At 36.9% G+C, this 21,913-nt stretch overlaps 1 protein-coding gene across 4 annotated transcripts; it reads right to left on the bottom strand.

Annotated features, from left to right (window-relative positions):
* Positions 1 to 2,420: 2,420 nt before the first annotated feature.
* LOC107270297 (peroxidase) lies at positions 2,421 to 21,551 on the bottom strand. 4 transcript variants are annotated; one of them, XM_015745182.2, is made up of 13 exons: positions 21,395 to 21,551; positions 9,765 to 9,908; positions 9,268 to 9,583; positions 8,984 to 9,201; positions 5,983 to 6,159; positions 5,703 to 5,899; positions 5,430 to 5,619; positions 4,968 to 5,310; positions 4,724 to 4,880; positions 4,457 to 4,627; positions 4,169 to 4,367; positions 3,973 to 4,078; positions 2,421 to 3,888 (listed from the first exon to the last, which is right to left on the bottom strand). In XM_015745182.2, exons 2-13 carry the CDS (start codon positions 9,895 to 9,897, stop codon positions 3,801 to 3,803), a joined length of 2,295 nt encoding a protein of 764 aa, XP_015600668.1. In that variant the 5' UTR covers positions 9,898 to 9,908; positions 21,395 to 21,551; the 3' UTR covers positions 2,421 to 3,800. The 4 variants fall into 4 exon arrangements, with proteins under 4 accessions (XP_015600668.1, XP_015600666.1, XP_015600667.1 ...); XM_015745180.2 differs by lacking the exon at positions 21,395 to 21,551 and adding an exon at positions 16,686 to 17,008; XM_015745181.2 differs by lacking the exon at positions 21,395 to 21,551 and adding an exon at positions 12,561 to 13,026 and having other exon boundaries at positions 9,268 to 9,571.
* Positions 21,552 to 21,913: the final 362 nt, after the last annotated feature.

Genomic DNA, 21,913 nt, shown 5'->3' with positions numbered 1-21,913 from the left:
TTTTTTTTTTTTTTTTTTTTTTTTTTTTTTTTCTTTTTTTTTTTTTTTTTTTTTTTTTTTTTTTTTTTTTTTTTTAATGCACGATTAACATAATGAATTATTAAATCAGAATTAATGTCTTACTCTTATTGTTCGTAAATGATTTCACTGGACATTGCGTGATCTGACAACTGGAGTTTGCGCTATGTATTCAATGAGCCTAATAGTCTGTTATCAAGATCGAATTATCTACATGAACTGTATAGTAGGTTGTAAATGTTCGTAACGGCTAGGAATAAAATTATTTATGAATGAAATTCGAGTTGTATATTATCGTGCTGGTAACGAGTGTACAAGGATATTTTTGATTTAAAAAAAAATTAAAAGTTTATTAAAAATTCGTACAATCCTTTATAATTATTTAATAATGAATTAGTATAGACGGCAACGACATAGAAATTATAGGCTTTGCAGGGCCTGAAAGTGTTAAAAAGATAAATGAACTTTTTCAATAAATAAACAGTTGAATTTCATTATAATAACTATCCTTCGTAAATACGCAAGTTGGAGTGAATCACGTATAATAAAAATGAACAAGTCCATCTATCCGTGAACCGTAACGTTTAGCTAATATGAGGGAATAATTAAGTGAAATCCATTCCACGTAAACCTTATCGCGAGCGCACGTAATCATTTTTATTTAAATATAAATTTATATATTTTTCGAAGATTAAATTTCGAAAAATTGTCATAGTATATTTTATTTTACAAAAGTACATTAATTACTTTCACTATCAATGGAACCGAATAGAATGGTTCCACGTGATCGAAACTGATAACGCCCTTGAAACTATCGTACCAAAAGTAACCGTCCTCCATTAGAAAATGGTATAACGTGAGTTATAAATTGTTCCTTGAAATTGGACCAATCAAAAAGAGAAAGGTGTTACGTCCGCCATACACACCACAAATTGCACGTGATTACGATAATATCACTGATTGAAATCGAGTGTAGCAATTTTGAATTTTGACTTTTTTTAGACTCAGATTATACAAATTCAATCAAAGATGCATCAATACGTAATTTTCATTATCAGTAAATTAGACTGACGCCAAATTGATTTTTTGTATATTTCTTTTGTTGCCATTTTCTTTTAATGAAATTTTTATATATATACCTATGCTTACGCAACAGGGTGATCCGATCCCCAATAATCATACGGATATCAAAGGCGTAACGATGATTTGCAAAATTTCCTAACCTCGAAATTACACAGATTGTCAATCATCCAATGTCAATGCACTTTTCAAGGCTTTTGTTTCATTCAATGCTTACACGCTTATTAATACTATCCTTTTCAGTGATTCATAGCGTCAAATTTTCTGTAAGCAATACATAACCTGTTACGTTAACACGTATTGACGTATCACGCAAAGATCATATACTAAGAGTATTCGAACGATAAGCACTAAACAAATTCATGAAAACCAATGCACATCTTCGCCACGCCAATGACTTTCCAAGACAAAGAAAGTATTCTTTTTAATAAAACAATTCGAAAGTGATATGTACAGCAAGTTAGTCTCATGACCTGAGCGAATGCCAATAACGATGAATAACACTTTCTGAATGTATAACAGCTACTGTGATTTTTATATTTCTTAGAAGTTTCGCCTAGACTCTATTCGGTACTGAGATGCAAGTAAACAAGAGTGTTTCGTGCCAAATTATATACCGGGTAACTAAAACCAACTACATGTACACTTGCTGAAAATCCTATGCACGTCCCTTTGCTTTGTAACGAATGTCAACCTAATGCAAGTCGTGCATCGTATGAACATCTCGTTATGTAAACTAGTACTCCTTTTACAGCACAGATGTCCTGTAGATTAAAAGTGACAGGCATAACGTGGTAAACGGAAACCTGTAATTATTGAAGATTTACATGTTCCAGTTACTGTGGCGAATTCCATTCTCTTTTTATGTATTTAGTGCACCGATCTTGTTCCAGAAATTCTTGGGTATCCCTTTCGTTTTCTTAGAGCTAAACTCGAACGTAAAGCTAAATTCTTGACAGACCTCGGACTTAGCCCATTTTGCTTAGTAAAGCAAGTTTAAGTTCCACTGAGGTCAGTCACCAATATCCTAGTAGTCGATATTTAATCTGACCGTCAAGGACCATTGTGTCATAACTAAGTTATGCGTGTCTGGGGTAGAACCTTCCTCTTTGAAAATGAAGGCAAATACTGCGACAACTTTTCATACAAAATTTAGTCCTTTTGTATTTCCATTTATTTGTCAATTCTATTAAATCGTCAACGAGAGTGCTATTCTTTATTTTTTTAAATAACATCCTCGTACAACTACTTAGGATTAATTAATGCGAAATAGTGTTACAAGATTTGTCATAATAAGTAATGTAAAGAAAATGAACTCAGTATTCAGAGTAAAATAATTTTTAATCGATAAATGCGTAAGTCGTTTAAACAGATCTAACAAGACAGGATGATCGTGTTATACAACTTAAGTACTAATATTACGTACAAAATGCTTTGTAATCTATCTATAGTTAATCAGTCACAATCACATTCCCACGTACATACGCATGTACATATTTTGGACACTGTAGACAGGTATGAAACGCTTAACGTGCAAACATGTTTTTAGAATTACAACTTATTCTCCGCCACGGACGTACAAAGATTGAGGAACAAATTTGTTTTTTTCCTCTTCAATAAATATAATTAATTCGAGTCGACATTTGTTCGCATGATTTAACATCCATTTTACACTGAGAATGTTTCTGTTGTTTTATTAAAAAAAAAAAATATATCAACAATATTATTTGCGATATGATGACGAATTATCGTTTCATCAAACTCGAGGAACTATACTGTATTTTATTAAACTGAAGATTAAAAACACGCGAGCTATAATAATAATAACAACAATGTATTACCAGTTATTGCATAGTGAGTCGTCATGGTATTGTAACGTATTATTTATCGCATGGCAAGCCGTACACGAATTGCCGCCATGCGTGCTGCTTGGATATTAATTTCAAAATGTGCCACAAGTGTTTTCTCATCGCCCGGTAAAATCTAAGCGGTCTTAAATAATAACGTCACGCGAGATATCTTAGACGACAAAAAAAAGTATAATTTAATACTTATTCACATCTGGTCTCCTCGATGATTCAGATCGAATGGTTCCAAGTTAAGGTGTAGCTCGAAACGAACTTTGTTTGCAGTTAGAATTATCTTCTTGGGTATCTCTATCGACAACTTGGAATGTTATATCTTATGTCCGTATTTCATACTCTCAGATGCACACACTTACAAGATACGTTGTTAGATTCGCCTACGAGAGTTTGGATTAAAACCTTAAGGGCATCCTGAAGTAACTTCTAAAGACAATAGACGAATCTCCTTACTGTAAAATTACCTTTGCAGGCCGAAACGCGGAACATCGTCATCGTGTTGATAATCGACTAGTCACCTGCCGTCACCGTTAATTCAATTCATCACTGAGCGCATCAATTGCGTGCACGCTAAACAACCACATGAGCCTATATAAATATAGGTAAACAAACATTTTCATCTCACGCCCATCTTAACTTCGCGGTTACACCGGTTACTGTGACTCACAACGCATTAGCGTTGCCTTCTATCCCTTAATTCAATAATCCATCCGGCATTACTTGTACCTCTACCCGGGTAACCGTTCCACTTTTTCCACTTCGATTTCTTCTATCTCGAAGCCGAACTGCAAGCTCCGGGCTTTTCGTTTCGGTAATGTGACCAGTCAATTAACGTGACATTCAACGATACGCCTTGGCCTTCTCAGCCCATGCAAATAGATCTACACTCGGTATTGCTTCAACATTATGACATGACGTCAACTCGTTTCTGTAATTCATAAAGAATAAACAATCAGTTACAAAGATTCAGTAATGCGAATGATAATGTTAACGACAGTATCGCTTTACTTACCCGAGCTGGGGCTTCATGAAAGCGTTTGGTTGCATTCGGGCAATATTATCACCGTTATCACAGAATAACCTCGCCAGAGTGACGTTGCGTAACTCTGCCAATTGTTCTGCAAGAAAAGAAAAGATTAGAAAAATATTTCTAGATTGATATTTAATGTTTTTTTTTTCCTGCTGAGCTTGCACCGATGCGTAATTACCTGGTGTGAATGGGTGCGGCTGAGTTACGGAGTCATAGAAGAATCTATCGCTGCGACGAGTTCGAACGAACTGTTCGGTCAGGAGACATTGTAGAGTTGGTCCCAAAATACCATCATCCTCTGATCTTTCAGCCATTCCGCCAATAACAAGATCAATGTCGTTGGGATGATTGTATAGCGTACGGAGTTTCCTTACCATCTGATAAAAAGAGAACATAAGTTCAAAGTTCAAGTAAATCCTAAGATTCTACATTGAATTACGAATTTTCCTGCAACTCCTCTACGTACCTCTAGTGGAATGTAATCCAGGAAATCATCAAAAGTTTTAGCCTCTGGAAGACCACAATATTTACGGTAATGATTGTAACCAGGCAGACCATGATCACGACCACGTTGAATATCCAAACTAATAGTATCCAGACCCCATTCCCCATCAGTCTTATATAATTTATAAGTTATCTATAATAAAAAATATTTGTAAGCAACCTAGTATTGTAATAAATCAGCGTTATGAATATAATTTACGCCAAGAAAAAAAGAACTAAATATACTTACATCAGATATGAGATTCGTATCCATCTTTTGACAAGTTTGAGTGGCAAGACCACGAAGAAGACCATCGAACACATCGTCAGATTCGATAATACGTGGATTATAGAAGTAATCAGATAATTGAAGAGAGTTATTGAATTGACGAGTTTCATCAGGCATACTGCAACGATACGAGAATCATTAAATACTTTGACTAATGCACATTATATACGTTGAATAAAAATAATATCTTCGATACTTTACACACCTGAGTTTGCCTTGCTTCAAGGAATTGAAGAATCGCAACGCTGCAGTCGCAACTTCATTGCTCACTGCAGGATCATCATAGGAATTGTAATTGCGACTGTAACTTTTACCCGTACTAAGCCCTGCATTACGAGCGTAGCTTCTGCCAAGCAGTACCGGCAACCATTCCCTATACGTGATGTGCTGAATCTCAGCAACCACAATGCGTCTAGCTTCCTGATACAGAATCTCATCGTTCCATAGTGGATTTATTTGTGCCAATTTTCTAGCAACACGATTATGCTCGCGGTGCCAAATTGTGTGCATCACAGCCAGCTGTGGTTGAGCGTTAACACGAGCATCCCCTAATAAAAGTATCAGGTGTGTTACAAAACAATAATACTTCTTTCTCAGCGATCCCACTTATGCCCCATTCGAGCTCCAGGACCAACAAAATTATAAGAGAATGCAAAGTCAAACACACCAGCCATATAACATCCTTCCTTGGAATGGCAAAGGGAGCTCGGTTCGGAATCTGCAGTAGGTAAATATGTATTTCCGTTACGAATATCGACACGCAGACGTCCGCCTTGGAAGCTGCGCAATTCGCGAGACTTCTTCAACGTAGAGCCATAGACGGTGGAACCGTCCAGGAAGTGAGAGACTTGATTTATCTAAAAAGAACCATTCAAAACGATATATTAGAATATTCAGCATAGATCAATAGAATAAAATATTTCATTAATCGACAACTTACTTGCTCAGCCGGACCGAAGGTACAATCTGGCCTGATGATAGGCATTGATCTAACATAGTTCATGCATCGCACGGAATGCTTTCCATAAACGGGATCATCTTCAGCAATTGAAATGGGTGCACAATCAGGATGGATGTGTCTTGGAGATAACATACCACCGTTCTCATGACAACAAGAGATAGGTTCTCTGTTTGAAACTAAAAGAAATTTTAAAAAGCTCAAGATATTGCTGATTCTTTGAAATGACATCAAATAGGATTATTAATTAGGTACTACTTACGCATCTTACGCATTGGTGTATGTGCCAGGTCGTGAGCAATAAATTCACTCCACTGCATGACGGCCAGTGTCTTGGAAATGTCGATTACGTCGTGAGCGACGGAGAGGCTAAGACTGACAGCTCTGCCACTTGGTAGTAATTTTCTCTTTCGCTCTGCACGCCTCAGCTCTTTAATGCCTGAACCCAAGAGAAACTTTAGATGCTTGTCGTTTTGGATTTCGCGAAAAATCAAATCGGAGTAAAGTTCGAAATGACGCGGAAGAACAGCATGGTTCTTGGAATATCAGTGAAGATATAATTAAATAGCAATCTTCATTACCCTATATCTACGTGTTCGTAGAACTCTAATTAGAGAAAAAAATATAAAATTTGTTTACACCCCGTATTAATAATCCTTAAAACATCTTTATGAAAATTATGTTATACCAAACGTTAAATATACAATTTCAAAATTCTAATACACAAAAATACACAAAAATTTATCGAATAAGTAAAATCATTCGGGTTACTCCGATTTGCGCATAAGGTATTCCTTGCAGCCCAAGAGAAGTGCAACACGCGCATGTAGCGGACTACGTAAAATATATATTTTTCCGTAATCCTCGTATATATATACTTTTCGACATCGTGAATAATCCTCAATTATTTCTTACGCAAGACGAGCTATTCTGGAGCTGCAAAGTATTTCAAAGGATCTACTATAAGGGCGTCCCGAAAAAGCGTTCTTGATATTTGACTCTCACGTAAGCTCGAATTTCCTTAATAGGCCTAGCTCGTTAGCTATTCAATGGGATCCACACTTCGCTTTTAGATCGCGCACTGGTAATAAATCGACGATCCGTATCGGTAGCTCAGGATTAATTGTCGTGCGATCCGTACCTATTGTTATCGATCAAGAACGCTTGTGGAGGAGGCCCCAAAAAACTTATCTAACTGGCTGATGAAGGTCTCCAAGCAAAGTGAATCCAAACGAGAGCGAGTAACGGTATATCGAATAAGCATTGCTTTCAACATGAATGCAAATTCTTTGATTTGAAAGAAAAAAAAAAAAAAAGAAAAAAAAAGTAAACGACTTGCCGGATCTTCACTGTTGTTAAGGAGTTAATTAGAAACTAATGAAACGGTGAATCTTCGTGCTGCTGATCGCATGATAAATTACGACGACGTTTTAAAGGTATAATATTATTAGTGTCACGGAATTATGGATATTCAGGTAAAAACCGTTATGGACTCTCAATTGAATTCTCATGCCCGAAGCCTACCGTGAACCGTATGCCGCATCAACGAAAAGTCTGGACTAGAGTTACGTAATTATATGATACAATATTAGGTATATCCGAATTAGGTTACATACACTTCTAATGCTGGATAGAATCTCCCGACCGGGGCACTCTATTGTAGGCAGTATTATTCACTGCTACACTCGGGCATTTTATGCTCTATGTGCCTTATCGCACAACAACTGTAATGCAAATCACAGAATATAATTTGTTAAGCCAATCGTTGAACGTTATCCACCAGCGCCCAGGGATGCGTACTGCACCAAGAGGTTCGTGGAGGTCATGAAGGACACGTAATTGCACGATGCAATGAGAAAAGGATGCAGAATGTGAATATAAAAGTCCAAGGACAAGGAAATGGTATGGAAATTATAGAACGAAGACGATAGAAATACTGAGCCCACCTGGCTTTTCTGTGTACAAAAGTACATGAGAAAGTGGATGGAAAGAATTAATAAGTACTGAAGAATAATTGTGGACCAAATCTGTACATGTATGTCAGAGACGTACATAAGTTGGTAAGTGAACTTTGAGTAAAGACGAATCACGGTTACTACGTGAATTCGTAGTTTCACCGAGAAATAAAATGATTGGAATGTAGGGATAGGACAAATTGTGTGTTGCGATGGAAATTCAAGATCCTATGAACTTTTGTTTTATCACAATTAAGATCTGGTCGAGCTTTCATGTAACGATAACGTACATTCGTACACAGCATTTATGAAAAACTAGTGGATAGTGATTGGGGTAACTTTTTTTTTTTTTGAGGAAAAAAAAAGTTCCCAAATTTTGACTATATTTCTCAAAATGTTCTTGTACCAATAGATACTCATCTTCGTAAAAGCACAATCCGATGGAGAAACGACTATCTAACCAGAAAACGTACAGCTACCAAAGTACCTCTTTGTAACTTTTGATGTGACCTAAATCTTTTTATTAAGTCTCGACTAAATATAACCAATAGAATTATCATCTTGAGTCGGTTGACCTTGCAATCTTATCTATACAAAACTCTTTATGATCTTAATGGATTCACCGAGTGGCAACTTTACAATAATATGGTTCGCACCTAGCCCCCCCTTAATAACTTTTACAATTATTCACACACACAAAAAAACCACATACAGTCGCAAATTAAAATTGCGATCGAACAAGTTTTATCCCCAACAAAAATTCCAAGTACCACCAATGCTATTTCTAAAAGAAGCACCACACTCATAAAACCGATCAACAGTACTGTAGACACTTTGGACAAATATTATGAATTCTGAAAATAACTTCATTGGCCTGTATTTCAAAAGAATTTTTAAAGCAACCCCTAATACCTAATCCCAGCCATGAGTCCTCTCCAGAGAATCAATAGCGAGTACAGAACGCACAATCGAGAAAGCTAAAGTTTTCGGACAACAGCGAAATTTGTCAGAAGGAATGGGATGCGCTAAACGTTCGTAGGGCTGTAAATAATTATAACGATTATTATGGCACAATTAACGCACCGCAGGAACAAAATACTGAGCCGAGATCTCTCTGTGACCTTGAAAAGACACCGAAACTAAGCGAACGAGACCGCGTAGAAGTAGGCAAAAGTCCGATAGGAACGCGGATGATCTACTGTTACGTGTTCCCGTTATCTTGTTCGTAAGAAAAATGAGATCGATGAGCCCATGCAAATGAATCGTTACATCAATCAACAAGTCCTCATCATCCGAAGAGATGCTCACCATCGGAATATTGGGGAAAGAGAACTCTGGTGTACGCGGTCAGAGCGCTGCCCAGTCTTGGATTCTCTAAATTATTACAGCTTCCATCGATGCTCCTGTACTTGGCATCGGCATTACAGTCCGCGAATTGATCAGCCAAACAGGAAGGGCCCAAAGGAGTTCCATGAAGTTTGAGGGTCGACACAAGTCGCGCACACTCGTCATTGCTAATGCCAAATCTGCAATGAAAGAAGCACCGTTAACACCAGCGTACTTTTCTTGATTATGAAAAAAAAACAAGGTACCTTTGACAGTGATGCTGCGCCAAATAGCTCGAAGCCGTCATAGCGATTACAGCATCAGTTCCATATTCCAAGGCGTCATCTGACGGATACGAATGAACATACTGCCCGTAACTGGGACTTTTTTCGCTAAATCCAATTCCCGCGTTAGCAATATTTGCCTCCAGTCTGGACATCCGGTTGACAAGTGTCTGAGCAAAGTTAACCGAAGCGTTCAGAGCCTTCTCATGGATATGAGGTAATCTTCTCTTGTTAAAGCCTGCGGTGTCAATGACGAGCTCGTGCCGATAGTCCGTAGAAGGTAGCCCTGCGAAAAGGCCTTTCAGAAATTCATAAAGATATCTTTAAAAGACGTATCGGGTTATCATAGAGAATAAATCATTTTATCAAAGACTAACGTTTCTTACAATACATCAGAGATGTAAATAATTGTTTCTCTAACGCTCGAAAGAACTCTCACGAATATTTATTCTCTAACGAAATCGAAACTCGATCCTCACCTGTATACGTTGCCAGGTAAGTCTGAATCGAGATGGGTATTTTGGAAGCAGTGATCGAGCCAGTCTGCCCCAGGAATCCCATTGTCTGCAGCGAGATCCAGAGGACCGCAAGAGTTGCCACCGAACCCGCCATCACACCTCCAGCTGTGCAAATGAAATGATATACAGAGTTAGAAACGAATCTTTGCTGGACAAACACATATTATCAGCTTCTCCCTCCTCTCCATTATATACCAGTCTTGAATATAAAGAGAGGACGCATCGGATGCAAATATTTGCCCACGTTCCCATGATTCATATTATTATACATATACAGGCCACGAAGTGGATAGCGCAGCAACACGGGGGCGACCGATAAAATATTTTCGCACGCATCTTTCTCAGCAACTTGACTTATCACTACCAGTCGTCATTTACCGCCATCTACTGTGACACCACTGAAGTTCAATTCAATGACGCTCGATAGTTCCTACGTCTGTGACACTTTCAATGAACTGAACTACCCGATTCTACACTGCTCAGTCTTTTTATACCTCGAAATTCGAGAACGGCTATCAGTTTGTATACGAGTCGATTTAACGTGACGTCAGTTAATGACATTTTACTCGTCAGAACTTTAATTGCCTTTTGAGAAATTCCACAAAATTTTTCACATTAGTAGATCGTAACAACGCATGAAAACGTCACTTGGAAAAACATTCGAGAGTGAAAAAAGCGAGCCGGAAGTATCGGTGTTGAAAAATCTGCTCGTGAATTGTTTTTTTACAAGTTTTTTGTATGCATTTTATTTTTAAATTTGTTTACTATTATAATAATAACCATGCAAATATTTATTATAGCGTGAGCAACAAACGAATGATGTTTGCTTGCGTGTACGAGTTTTGAGGTCTGGCGGGAGCAAATTTTGTGAAAATTTTCAAAAATTTGCCGTTATGAAAAGGTTCGATTAAAAAAATTTTTCTTTTTATAAATAAACAAAAATTTATAATAATTAATGCAGTCGTCGTGTCTTAAACGCAAGGATGAGACCGTGCGATAACGAATTCCAGTGTGAAAAATTACATGTAAGCAAAAGATGACGTATTCGACCCACTAAAGGGGGTAACAGCGGTGCGTCGTCATTCTATTAATAAAGTCGTGGACGCAATTTGCACTTGAGATGAGAAAAGTCCAATCGACGCGCCACGTAAACGTTATTATAGTTAGGCTGCTATGTATATCTGACCTGCAAGTAATGTTGTAAAATTAGTACGCCATACGGAGACGTAATTGTCTAATGCATACAATGGCGGACGCCGGTATTGATCGTCAGTGAGTAACCACCACCTCCATTCCTTCGCAATTTGATATAGACACCCAGAAGCTTCTTCAATTATAAGTCATCGATTCCGTAATTCAGTCAATTCGTCAAGGCATTGAAATTTTATAAAAATTAGCTCCTTCGTGTCCTTCGACTGTAAGTGCATAGCTCGCGGGAGAAAAAGAAACTGTCAAATTATACTCCCCAATTAACGTACAACTTCGTTGCAAAATATTTACCAATCAATTATCATCATTGAAGCACGAAAACTTTTTTTTACCCTACGATTTTGGTCGTACATGGTATGTAGAAAAAATAAAAAATCATTATCACCTTATTATATAAATTTAAAAAAAAAATGTTTTTTGCTTCACGTATCCTTCGAAGCTAACAGTCGGGTACGCTAATGGAAAAATACCATGATATCCCGGCTACCGTGGCAATACGTTCTCGATCCTTGACCGTTCTATGGACAACGGTATTGATGCGAAAAGGCGGTCAGAGAAGAGAGAAAGGGAATTTTAAAAAAAGTGTCCTGAAACCACGAAATCCGAGAATACGCAGAAAAATCATAATCGCGATAAGATACGTTTAAAATATGACAACGTACGCCATTGAGTATATGCAGGAAAAAAAAGGAAAATTTGTTATCGCTTGGTTTTGGCACAGCTGCGATCCGATAACGCATAATCCGGGCATACATGCGAAGGTTAACCAAGAGTGGACAACATTAAATTTATTTTTAAAAATTGCAATGCGTCGACGACGCGTCAACGTTGAGATTCCTCATAATATTGGGTCGACTATTTGATACTGTTCCGTGAAGTGGAATGCATCTAGATTGTAAACATTTAGCAAGAGTATAAATAAATAACATTAGAACGTAGTCATAATATATAATACAGATAACATATCTGCAATGTGTTATCGAGCATTATAATGTGGGTGTGCCTCGTCGATGAAAATTTGTAAATTTCCACTGTCCTTACGAAATGCCTAAATGCATTATCTAAATCAATATCGATGAAAATCGAATAAATATCGTTCAATTATGATCATACGAAAATAATGCACTCGTGACGAATAAAGTTCTTCGCATAACCGGTTATCCTTGTGAATATCGTCATGTGCCAATTATTCTTCAACGAGTGAAACGACATACCACTGAACAAAAATTATGTTTTACCGTATTTCGTAGTCGCACACACGTCTCAGCATCGTCTCACGCTCTGTACTCATGTGAATAAAGTCATGACGGTGTAGATCAGTGTTGTCAACACAAACTCGTTAAGAGAAAGTTTAACAAACTTAAAAGTGATGCACCACTGACAAGAAGCAAACTTTCAAAGGCCTAAGCGCCTCTGTAAGGATTCTTCGACGTAAGCCAAAGAACACAACAACAACGAAGTGCGTATATCCAACGTTTCACAATAACGTACGATAAGATAATAAGAGTTCAGAAATAAATAATTGAGAAGAAACGAGAAGACAATTACCAGAGATGTGATCCATTGGCTTCTCCAAACCATGCATGGTGTAGACCCAACGATTGTTGTTATCAGGGGTCACTAATATCATGTCTCACCAAGAGACTCGAATGGGGTAAAGCAGATTTCGATATACCCTCAGAGTATAAAAATAGAAAATCGGTAGGCGTACCGGTACGCGAATACTGTTCTGAGCTTGCACAAATTTCTATGACACTAAAACAAGTCACGTGCGAATACCGGCGAATGAAAATGAGACTTCTGTTAATAAGCATTCAAGAAACGTAGAAATAACAATCGATACGCGTGACGATGTCAGCGAGCGTCGTCACTGGAACTGAAATTGCACGTTCCTTCGCCTAGACGCTACTCGACGATCACAACGCCTAGTCTGGCGCACGTTCGTTGCTTGTGTAAACACGCAAAAAGGGGAGTGTCAGAGGAGGACGCCAACGTCCAGGTGCGAGCGCAAGGGAAAGACGACTGCGTACTGGCTCAGCCGAGAGGCAGCTACTCCTCTATTTTTTTCCTTTGCCGTCGGATCGGTGGCGTCGCTGCTCACTCCCCACCTTAGGCGCCTTCGCCATCCACCTTTTCTCCAGGCCTATAATCGCCTCGAAAAATTCTATCACTCACTGAGCACGTGTTCGCTCGTTCCACCGGTTCCTTATGTTGGTTACGTGAACCGGGCACGTCCGTCCGAAGATCTTTATTTTGATACAGCTCGTTTCAAAGTATGAATGACTGTTGGGAAAAAGATTCTTCGCTTTTAAACGGTATACGGATACTACAATTGAAAACCTACGTGTAGGTTATAGTTCACAGACGTTACTATGTATCATCTTGGGTCTCAGGCTTCTTTATGGCCTGGCTTACGCACTTGTGGAATTATACCGGGATTGGGGCTGTATTGTTAAACCTTTGAAATTTTACAAGATTAATTTATGACGGGGTACGCTAAACTTGAACAAACAGCAGGTAAGCTCGAAGCAGGTCCATAGAAAATTTTCGTAATGGCCTTCGTGGAAAGTTTTTCAGGATTTAAGAAATCTAACAAAACTCCAAGTGAACTTTCCCCGCGGCGAATTCACGAATGCACGACTGACTGACTTTAGTTTCCTTGCATTGACTTTGTGGGTGCTCATGCTTAAATTGGTATTTACTACGTGCAGGCACTTTAGAATCGCTCGCGGGTCAATCGCTAACTGAGAAGCAAGGTCAGCCAGTCGAAAATAGTCAGATGATGTGTAATAAGAATGTTCATTTCCGCAAGCCTGTTTAGTCGTAGTCAATTTAACATATCTTGACATTTAACAAAGCATAACATAACGTATTTAACATAACTTCAATGTGCCTAATTTTGAGAAACGTGTCTTTTTCTGTATCATTTCTTTTTCGATGAGTCGAGTTAAATTAGAAAGACCCCATTACAATGCCTCGCGAAACACACAAACGATTCCACATTGAATAAGACTAAACAACGTATTACCAAAAATCCAAAAACAATTTTGCACGCCTACTACGTATAATAAATATAAAAACCGATAATTACAGCTTACGTAGCGCCCTGTAATTAGAAAACAAGTGCCAATCCTCCGTGATAAATTTTTTTTCTGTAATTAATCTGACGTGCGTCACTGTATAAACAATATATAAAACATTTTTTGAAATATCTTATCAAATTATATCAACGGTTAAACCGATTGCGAAATTCCCAATCGCACTTGTATGTACGAACAATTCGTCAAATTAAAAAAGAATATCAATACATCACGCTCACGTTATCATAATCTGAAATGAACACTTTCTTAACCAGTCTCAAATGATAATCAAGCATTGGATAATCTACATGCCATCATTATCATATACATCAAGCCAAATTAATTTCAGGATAACATCAAACTGATAAGGAATTCCATAAAATACTTACACGCGTGATATTTCGACGTGCGACAATTAAATTGTACCTTATCAAGTTATTAAAATTAAATATTGAACAATATTCTCATTTGTGCTACGTACGCGATGCATAAGCAGACACCAAAAGAATCAGTAAACTCTTTCACCGTGAAAAAGATTTCACATGCAATCAAGACAAGCGGACGTAGACTAAACGGAAATAAGAAATCTAACCGCATAAAAAACCATGCCACGTGGAAGCTGCTACTCCCCACGCAAAGCAACGTAACGCCCACCATTACACATGGCTAACCATTGATACGTTGAGACATCGTTAACGGGGTAGAATTCATTTATCTCCTAACAAGGAGCGCCCCCTAAATATAACCCATCGCCCTAAACCCGGGATAAACAACAAATTTAGTACGAGGTTGCTGGCTCCAGTATCAAATGTGTCAATTGGTACAATTAACCAATATAATAGGAGTGTCTCCTTCTTCACGATCTTCGATAGTATTTCATAAACAACCAATGGTGTCTATAAATAAATATAAATATGTATCTAGATAATAATTTAGTTCGTTAGAAAAAAAAGTTTTCTTTCTGCGTAACGATAGCAATAACCATATCACGTGCACATTGACAGTCGGCAATGCGAGAAACAATCTTCTCTCGACATTGAGATAAATGTTATTGACGTTGTCACGTAGTACCGTAAAGGCGCGGATTTATTTAAAAGTGACACAACCTTGACACAAATAGCTACGCAAGAAGAGTCCCGATGATCGTTACGCGATTTATAGGTTATGAGGCACAACGAAAACTGATTTTCAACGAGCGTTTGTTGAGAAGACTCGAAGTAAAAAGAAGTAAAGTATAATTAGAAATTGCAAAGCAAACGTGAGACAAGAGATTTGAATTTTTTATTTCAATGCATCTCATTATTATTATAATAATACTCAGCTAATCAGGCATTAACTTGTTTATTGTCGACGGGGCTGGTCATGTTGTCGTCATACAGGATTAAGTAGGATTGATCCATGACGCGCAAGGTATAAAATGAATTAACAAATGTGACTGTCTAATCGCGTTTAAATGTTGTACGTTGAAAATTTGTCGTATGTGATTTAATCAGCTGAGGATTGAAATACATTGAATGAATACTTATAGCTTGGTAATATATAAATATACAACACGCGTATTTCACCTCTGAACTCGACTTTAATGAAAACAGCGATGGTTTAATAAAAAGTTGGCAAGATAAGAAATATCAAAGCATAAACTCGTACATTTTTCGTGTGACATGTTTATTACTTGATTTTTATGAGATATGAGATGATGTATTGTGGTGATAAGTATATGCATAAATAAAGTAGGGATAACGAAGGAAGTGGGGATACCGTGATAGCTGTTCACGCCCACGTACACCGACATCTTATACCAAAATTATATAATGAATGTGCTATTATTGAGTCGGATGTCAATATTACCTTATATTTTTAGGAATGTATTGTTATTGTCGGGTAGATTGATAATCAGCATGGATACGTGAGGCTGCTAAAATAATATGTAACGATCTGTTACTAGTTTTAGCTTGATTATGGATACGAAGGTAAACGTTTCGTTATATTTATGTTCGTTTGTTTCTTATTTGAAGGGTTTTGCACCAAATCTAATGGAGAATAGTAATCAGGTTAAAGTTCAATAAGGAATTGGACAGAAACCCTTCCAGGAAAAGAATTGGAAGGCAGCTACACTGCGACCGTTGCGCCATCTACAATCATGTATAACTTTGTCAATACGCCTCTTTAGGGTCAGCTCTTCCCGGTTAGCTTTGAGGCGGGGTTATCGATTTGTCAAAACCTACAACGTAGGTTATTATACGTTTCTGGAAACGAATACGAGTAATGAAATCGTAACTTCGTAGTTCTAATAAATAAAACGAGCAATTTACAATACAGGATAACTACTACTGCACAATCCTTTTATCGTGATCAGGATAGATTTTCTATTTATTGTAGGTAATATCATGCAGCCTAAATATTGAAAATTGTTTGAGCATTTACAAAAGCAATAATTAACGTATATAAATATACATATAATGAATACTAACGTAATCACGCTAATTGAAATGTGCACAGCGACGTTGTCCAGTGCGATTCTCAGCAAAGCAACTCTGGATTCCATATTTATTTTCATGCTACGCTACTGGTCAGGGTCTAGTCTCTTACTTACCCAGATATGATTTCTTGAAGCATTGAATGCGCAGATTATCGTGAAGGAAGGCGTACACATCGACAGCCATTATTTTATTGATATTCAAATCAAGAAGCTCGTAAATGATTTCTAACCGTGAGTACACGAGCGTCCGTTTGATATGAAACAGCTGACGACTTTCTACACACGACACGAGCACGTAAGCTGTTTTGACAAGAAAAAGAATCACTGATCACGGAAGACCAGAAGATGATGTCTAGCAATATTTAAACGATATTAAAGCCTTGGCACCTAGCTCAAGGTATCTGCCAAACCGAAGTGAGATCGTTTCTTCCTTCCAGAAGTTTCTCTCTCCGCGCATGCGCGTCTCTATCGAAACTAAAAGCAGCATCGCTACGCCCATGCGTCGACGTATTCACAACGTTTCGCACTGTTATGGGTAAACCGTATGACTGACATCAGAATTTTTTGTCAATGCTATTACATATTAAGTTCTAGAAGAATTTTATCTAAATATTCATGATTGAGACCTTACCTATTTATAAAACTTTTATGAATACCATTCTTGCTATTCAGTACATGAAAATTACTCACACTCAAAGATCAATATGGAAAACTGTCAATGATTATAAATCAATCATAAACGAATTAACACAGATATCCAATACAACAGAAAACGAATATAAGGATAAATTGCGAGAGGATACAATAATGTAAGAAGATTTAAAATAAGAAGATTAAAGATTAAGAATGTACAGGTATTTAGTGCTATTTTCCTTTAGAGTCTCTAAAGCTACCAGCGATTCAATCTCAGCAAGGATCTTTAAGAGCATTGGAGAACGTTCACCTTCGTTGCCTACGAGATAGAATGCGAGGTTTTAAACATAAGGTATGACAAGTATTTAACTACAATTTATATTCTATAATGAAATTCAATGACTTCCTAATGTGCTCGTCGCTGTCTTTCTAATAGACTTATGCGCAAATATTCTATTGAATAGATCCGGTGTGGATTCTCCTTAAGGCCTCATGCCATTCCGCGTTATGCTCCACAGAGTCCAAATGCAAGGAGTGGACGAATTCGCTTCGTGCGTATTAAACTAAATACAGTTGAATCTACTGAGCATGTGTAACCGTATACATAAACAACAAATGAATAACGAAAATTTATGGTAACCAATACAGATGGCGCACGTAGCATACACATACATTTCCATACGTGTTACTAAGGGTACGGCTGCATTCGTATTACACACAGACCGAATAGTCGTGCGAGCCTGTTAAGCGAGCACGTGATAGAAGCGTGATAGCCTCCCACTTCTATTCGTATGTTCCCTCATACGTAGGTCCATCTATTCACACGCTCGTACATTTTTAGCACAGGAAGATATTTCTTGTGCAATTTTTTCTCCACATTATTTAATCAGTGTGTCTACACTCGCACAATATTTTCACTCAACTACGAAAGGGTAAAGTGGTCGACTTAAATATTTTTATATATTGTTATTAAGTCTGTTTAGTTTTTCTAACATGAACGTTTGTCTGAGAAAATCATACTACCGCAAGCACTTCGTTTCTATTTTACTCAAGTATAATTAATTCTACGAATAAATTATACCAGCTCATTCAGCCCAAACATACCAACTGAAGCTAGCGCATCAATTTGATCCTTATGGTAAAATGTTCAGCTGCTGTTTTTCAACTGAATAACCTGGTATAAATAGCTCAAGAATTTCTTGTCGACAGTCTGCACTTTCAATAATTATTCATAAACCTTGTAATCGAATGCCACGAGTCTACGTGTCTCTCATGTCGCCTAATCAACTTGCAAAGCATTCCGGGAACAGTCACGCTGATTCATCTGCACTTTATTAATTTTGTTACTGCGATTTTTAATTCGTTCAAATAACAGCCATAGATTATATTGTAATATGTTATTCGGATTTTCATAAAAAGACTGCATGCAATAGCGATCATCCCATATTCTGCTTTTTAATGTTTGGGAATTTGTTTTTATGCTGAACCGATATAAAAAGCAGTTAATGATGACGTGTGATTTCTACATGTGTATATGATTTTCACGCATCCAGCACGTGTTTTGGATGCAGAGTATAATAATTAGTGATCATCTTATCCAGAATGTCATTTAACGGTCATGGTATTTGGAATGACGTTACTACAGAATGATTGACCTTTTTAAGTTAATGCATCAATTTATTTTTTCAAAACGAGAATGAAACTCGGATTTGAATTGTTTTCATGATTTGACCTACGTTAATAACCATAGATACATATGTATTATTGTTCGCTTATGCATTGCGTGGCTAAAAATATATACATATGTAAATATAAACCCGTCTGATGTTTACACGTGAGTTTTATTTCTGGATGATATATCGATTTGTTTTCAAGAAAATCTAACGGATTTTTCAACACGTAAGTAAGCGAAGATTTAAAGAATTCTTTGATTATTATTATTATTATACCTGCTGAGTTCACTTATACATTCGTTTCTGTATACATATTCATTCAGAACTTAAAAAAAAAAGCCCCGAATCCATATCGTACGGTTTAATAATATCTGGAATTGGTATTACATTAAGTGGGCGAATATTTTTAGAAATTTGTTATAAACAGAGGTTTGTTCATTACGTCAAAGTCCAGTATGCTAAAACGGATTCTTTTCTTGGATAAGCGTACATAGGAGAAGTCGTACTTCGTAAAAATAATTCCATTCTCTTTTCGAGCCGTAACGTGGCTCCATCTGTAGTATCGACTGTGAACTTCTAACATAAGAAGAACCACGAAAATAATCGTACTGCTTCCAGAAGTTACAATGTTCTTTCACTGTCTTTACTATCAGTGTCATGAGGGTACATTCATTTTTCTGTGTTCGTGGGTGTATTATCTATATAAAAATTACATAATATGTTGAGATATTTCTCCTGCTAATGATTATTGGGTAATTTTGTCAGTCTTACGCAAATTTACATATATCTATAATATGATACAGGCTCTTTTAACGTCAGTACGTATTTTGATACGATTAATGTTTTTGCGTAAACTGAATGGACTGATTACGCGATGTTCGTTAATTGGATTAAAGATTACTTTTTATAACGTACAATTTTTTTGGACAAAAATGAGTATAAAAAGATTGGGTATTCTGTGCGTACGTCCAGAATGGATATATCTATAATCAGTATACTTATAATAGAGTTGTCAATGACGCAATAGATACTCGTTAACAAGATTTGTCCACAGGTTGACAGACAATAATATTTTTTTTTCTCACGTACGTTCAAACTGCTTTGCAAAGCTTAAAACACGTTCTATGAGAGAAACTAGTTTGTCTGGAAATTGAAGTAGGTATTGTTCTCTTTACGACAATGACGATACTTACAGTAATACAGAAGAGTTACATTACATAAAGATGTCGTAATAGTGAGATATTGTTGTATGAAAGAACAAAAACATTACAACCTTCGACCAAGAATTAATATTAGACACAACAGTCCATGGATTTTAAATGGGCGTAATATCAAATTTCGGCTTAATGGAAATGCGAGTTTCAATATGGCTTATCTGGAACGCGGAAAAATTTGTAGCAGTGGAAATTCTAATCACCAAATTGTATTTTAAAGGCAGTTAACTCACTCTGCTTCAACTAATGAGAATATTTGGTCGTTTTAAGATACACGAAACAACCATTAGATAACTAATATGAAATAATGATAAGTGTGACGTCACGTAAACACGTAATTTCTCTAAAATGTAATTAGACCAAGAATTGTTTCTTTTCATTGGCCTCTTAAAGAAATCTCGAGGAAAATTTATCATTTTTATTAAAAATATTTACAAATTTGAATTTGTATTTTTTTTTTAAATCAATTTCCCAATCAGTTCGACATTATTATATTTTATCTTAATGTCTCATATTTTTTATCTACACATTGCGATAATTGACATATATAGCGCGTGGCTTATAGCTAGTGCATCTACAAAGCACTTCGACCTCGCTGTAATCTAATCTGTAGCAAGGATACAATTCCCTTCGTAAAAATCACTTGTTTGCTGAAAATCGTTGGGCTTAGTTAAAAGAGACGGATAAGTAACTTTTGTTATAGAAATGTAGACAGGTCGATAACTCGTTTCTCATCCTAAGGACTTTTATTCACTTGCGAGTGTATTGTTCAATTGTCACATTTAAGTCACTTGGTTTCAATCCGTTACTATAGTTGAACAAGTGCCTAAGTTGAATACGTTACAAAAAATCGTTCATCGCTACAAAGCTTACAAATCACCTATATAAAATCACAAACAGCTATCAATGCCTTAGGAGATCATAAAATTCAGTAAAATTATTCCCACATAATAAAAGATGAAAAAAAAAAATACCGTCAAACTTGAATAAATGAGGATGAATCAAAAGGCAACAAAACCTTTATATAAACCACAAACAATACGACCAGAGCTAGTGGCGAATTTCCAAATTCCAAAAATCCTGAAAATAGCAAAAAATCCCGTCCTAGAAAGAGTTGCTTTAAAAATAATTGAATTTCTATTCATCGGTATCAAGTTACTACCGTTATATTTACAAAACGTAATAAATATATCGACTGTGCAATAAATATCAATCCTTATCACGTTTTCTTTATTTAATCAAGGGATATCCTCACCACGGGTTATTTACTTAATTAATTAAAAAAACAATGAAGATTACTTACATTCCTGAAAGGCACAATACACGTCAAAATTTATAGGGCGAAATGTATACTTGAGTAAAAACTGTCATTTAGGATCGTTCTTATGTACCGGTAAAATGCCTGAGGGAACTCTCGAGTACCGAATGCCACCACAGTCCTACGTACAGCGCTCTTTATATAAGCATCGTTCCGGGACTTACCCATTTGCATCACGTTCGCCTTTTAACCTGCTCGTACCAACCCCTACTTGCACTATCTAGCTGTCTAACCGGACCTAACAGCATTCGTAGAACCGCGATACTGGGCTTCATCTTCGTCGGGTCGTTCCGGGTCTTGCAGTTCGCTCGAGCCACGCTTCCCTTATCTCGCAACGAATACCGACTGATATTTGACTGTCCGATATAATAACACACAAGCCAAGATCAATCGGTATTGTCGGCAAGAACATTAAAATTTGTATTTTATACATATGTGGTTCGTTTGTGAAACTTGCGAAAACAAGACTGATAGCTTAACTGCCTGCTGCTGATATGTGGGGAA

Source organism: Cephus cinctus, unplaced genomic scaffold, assembly GCF_000341935.2.
Source record: "Cephus cinctus unplaced genomic scaffold, Ccin1 Ccin1_scaffold0717, whole genome shotgun sequence".
Taxonomy (NCBI): domain Eukaryota; kingdom Metazoa; phylum Arthropoda; class Insecta; order Hymenoptera; family Cephidae; genus Cephus; species Cephus cinctus.
Note: the sequence above shows the minus strand (reverse complement) of the source record. Positions and strands in the feature narration are given on the sequence as shown.

Excerpts from the sequence above, each read along its gene's own strand:
- LOC107270297 (XM_015745179.2), bottom strand. The coding sequence starts at position 12,642 with ATGATATTAGTGACCCCTGATAACAACAATCGTTGGGTCTACACCATG. Across the intron at positions 5,311-5,429 it reads GGAAGGATGTTATATGGCTG|GGGATGCTCGTGTTAACGCT; the intron begins GTGTGTTTGACT and ends TACTTTTATTAG. Across the intron at positions 4,628-4,723 it reads ATACGAATCTCATATCTGAT|ATAACTTATAAATTATATAA; the intron begins GTAAGTATATTT and ends TTTTTATTATAG.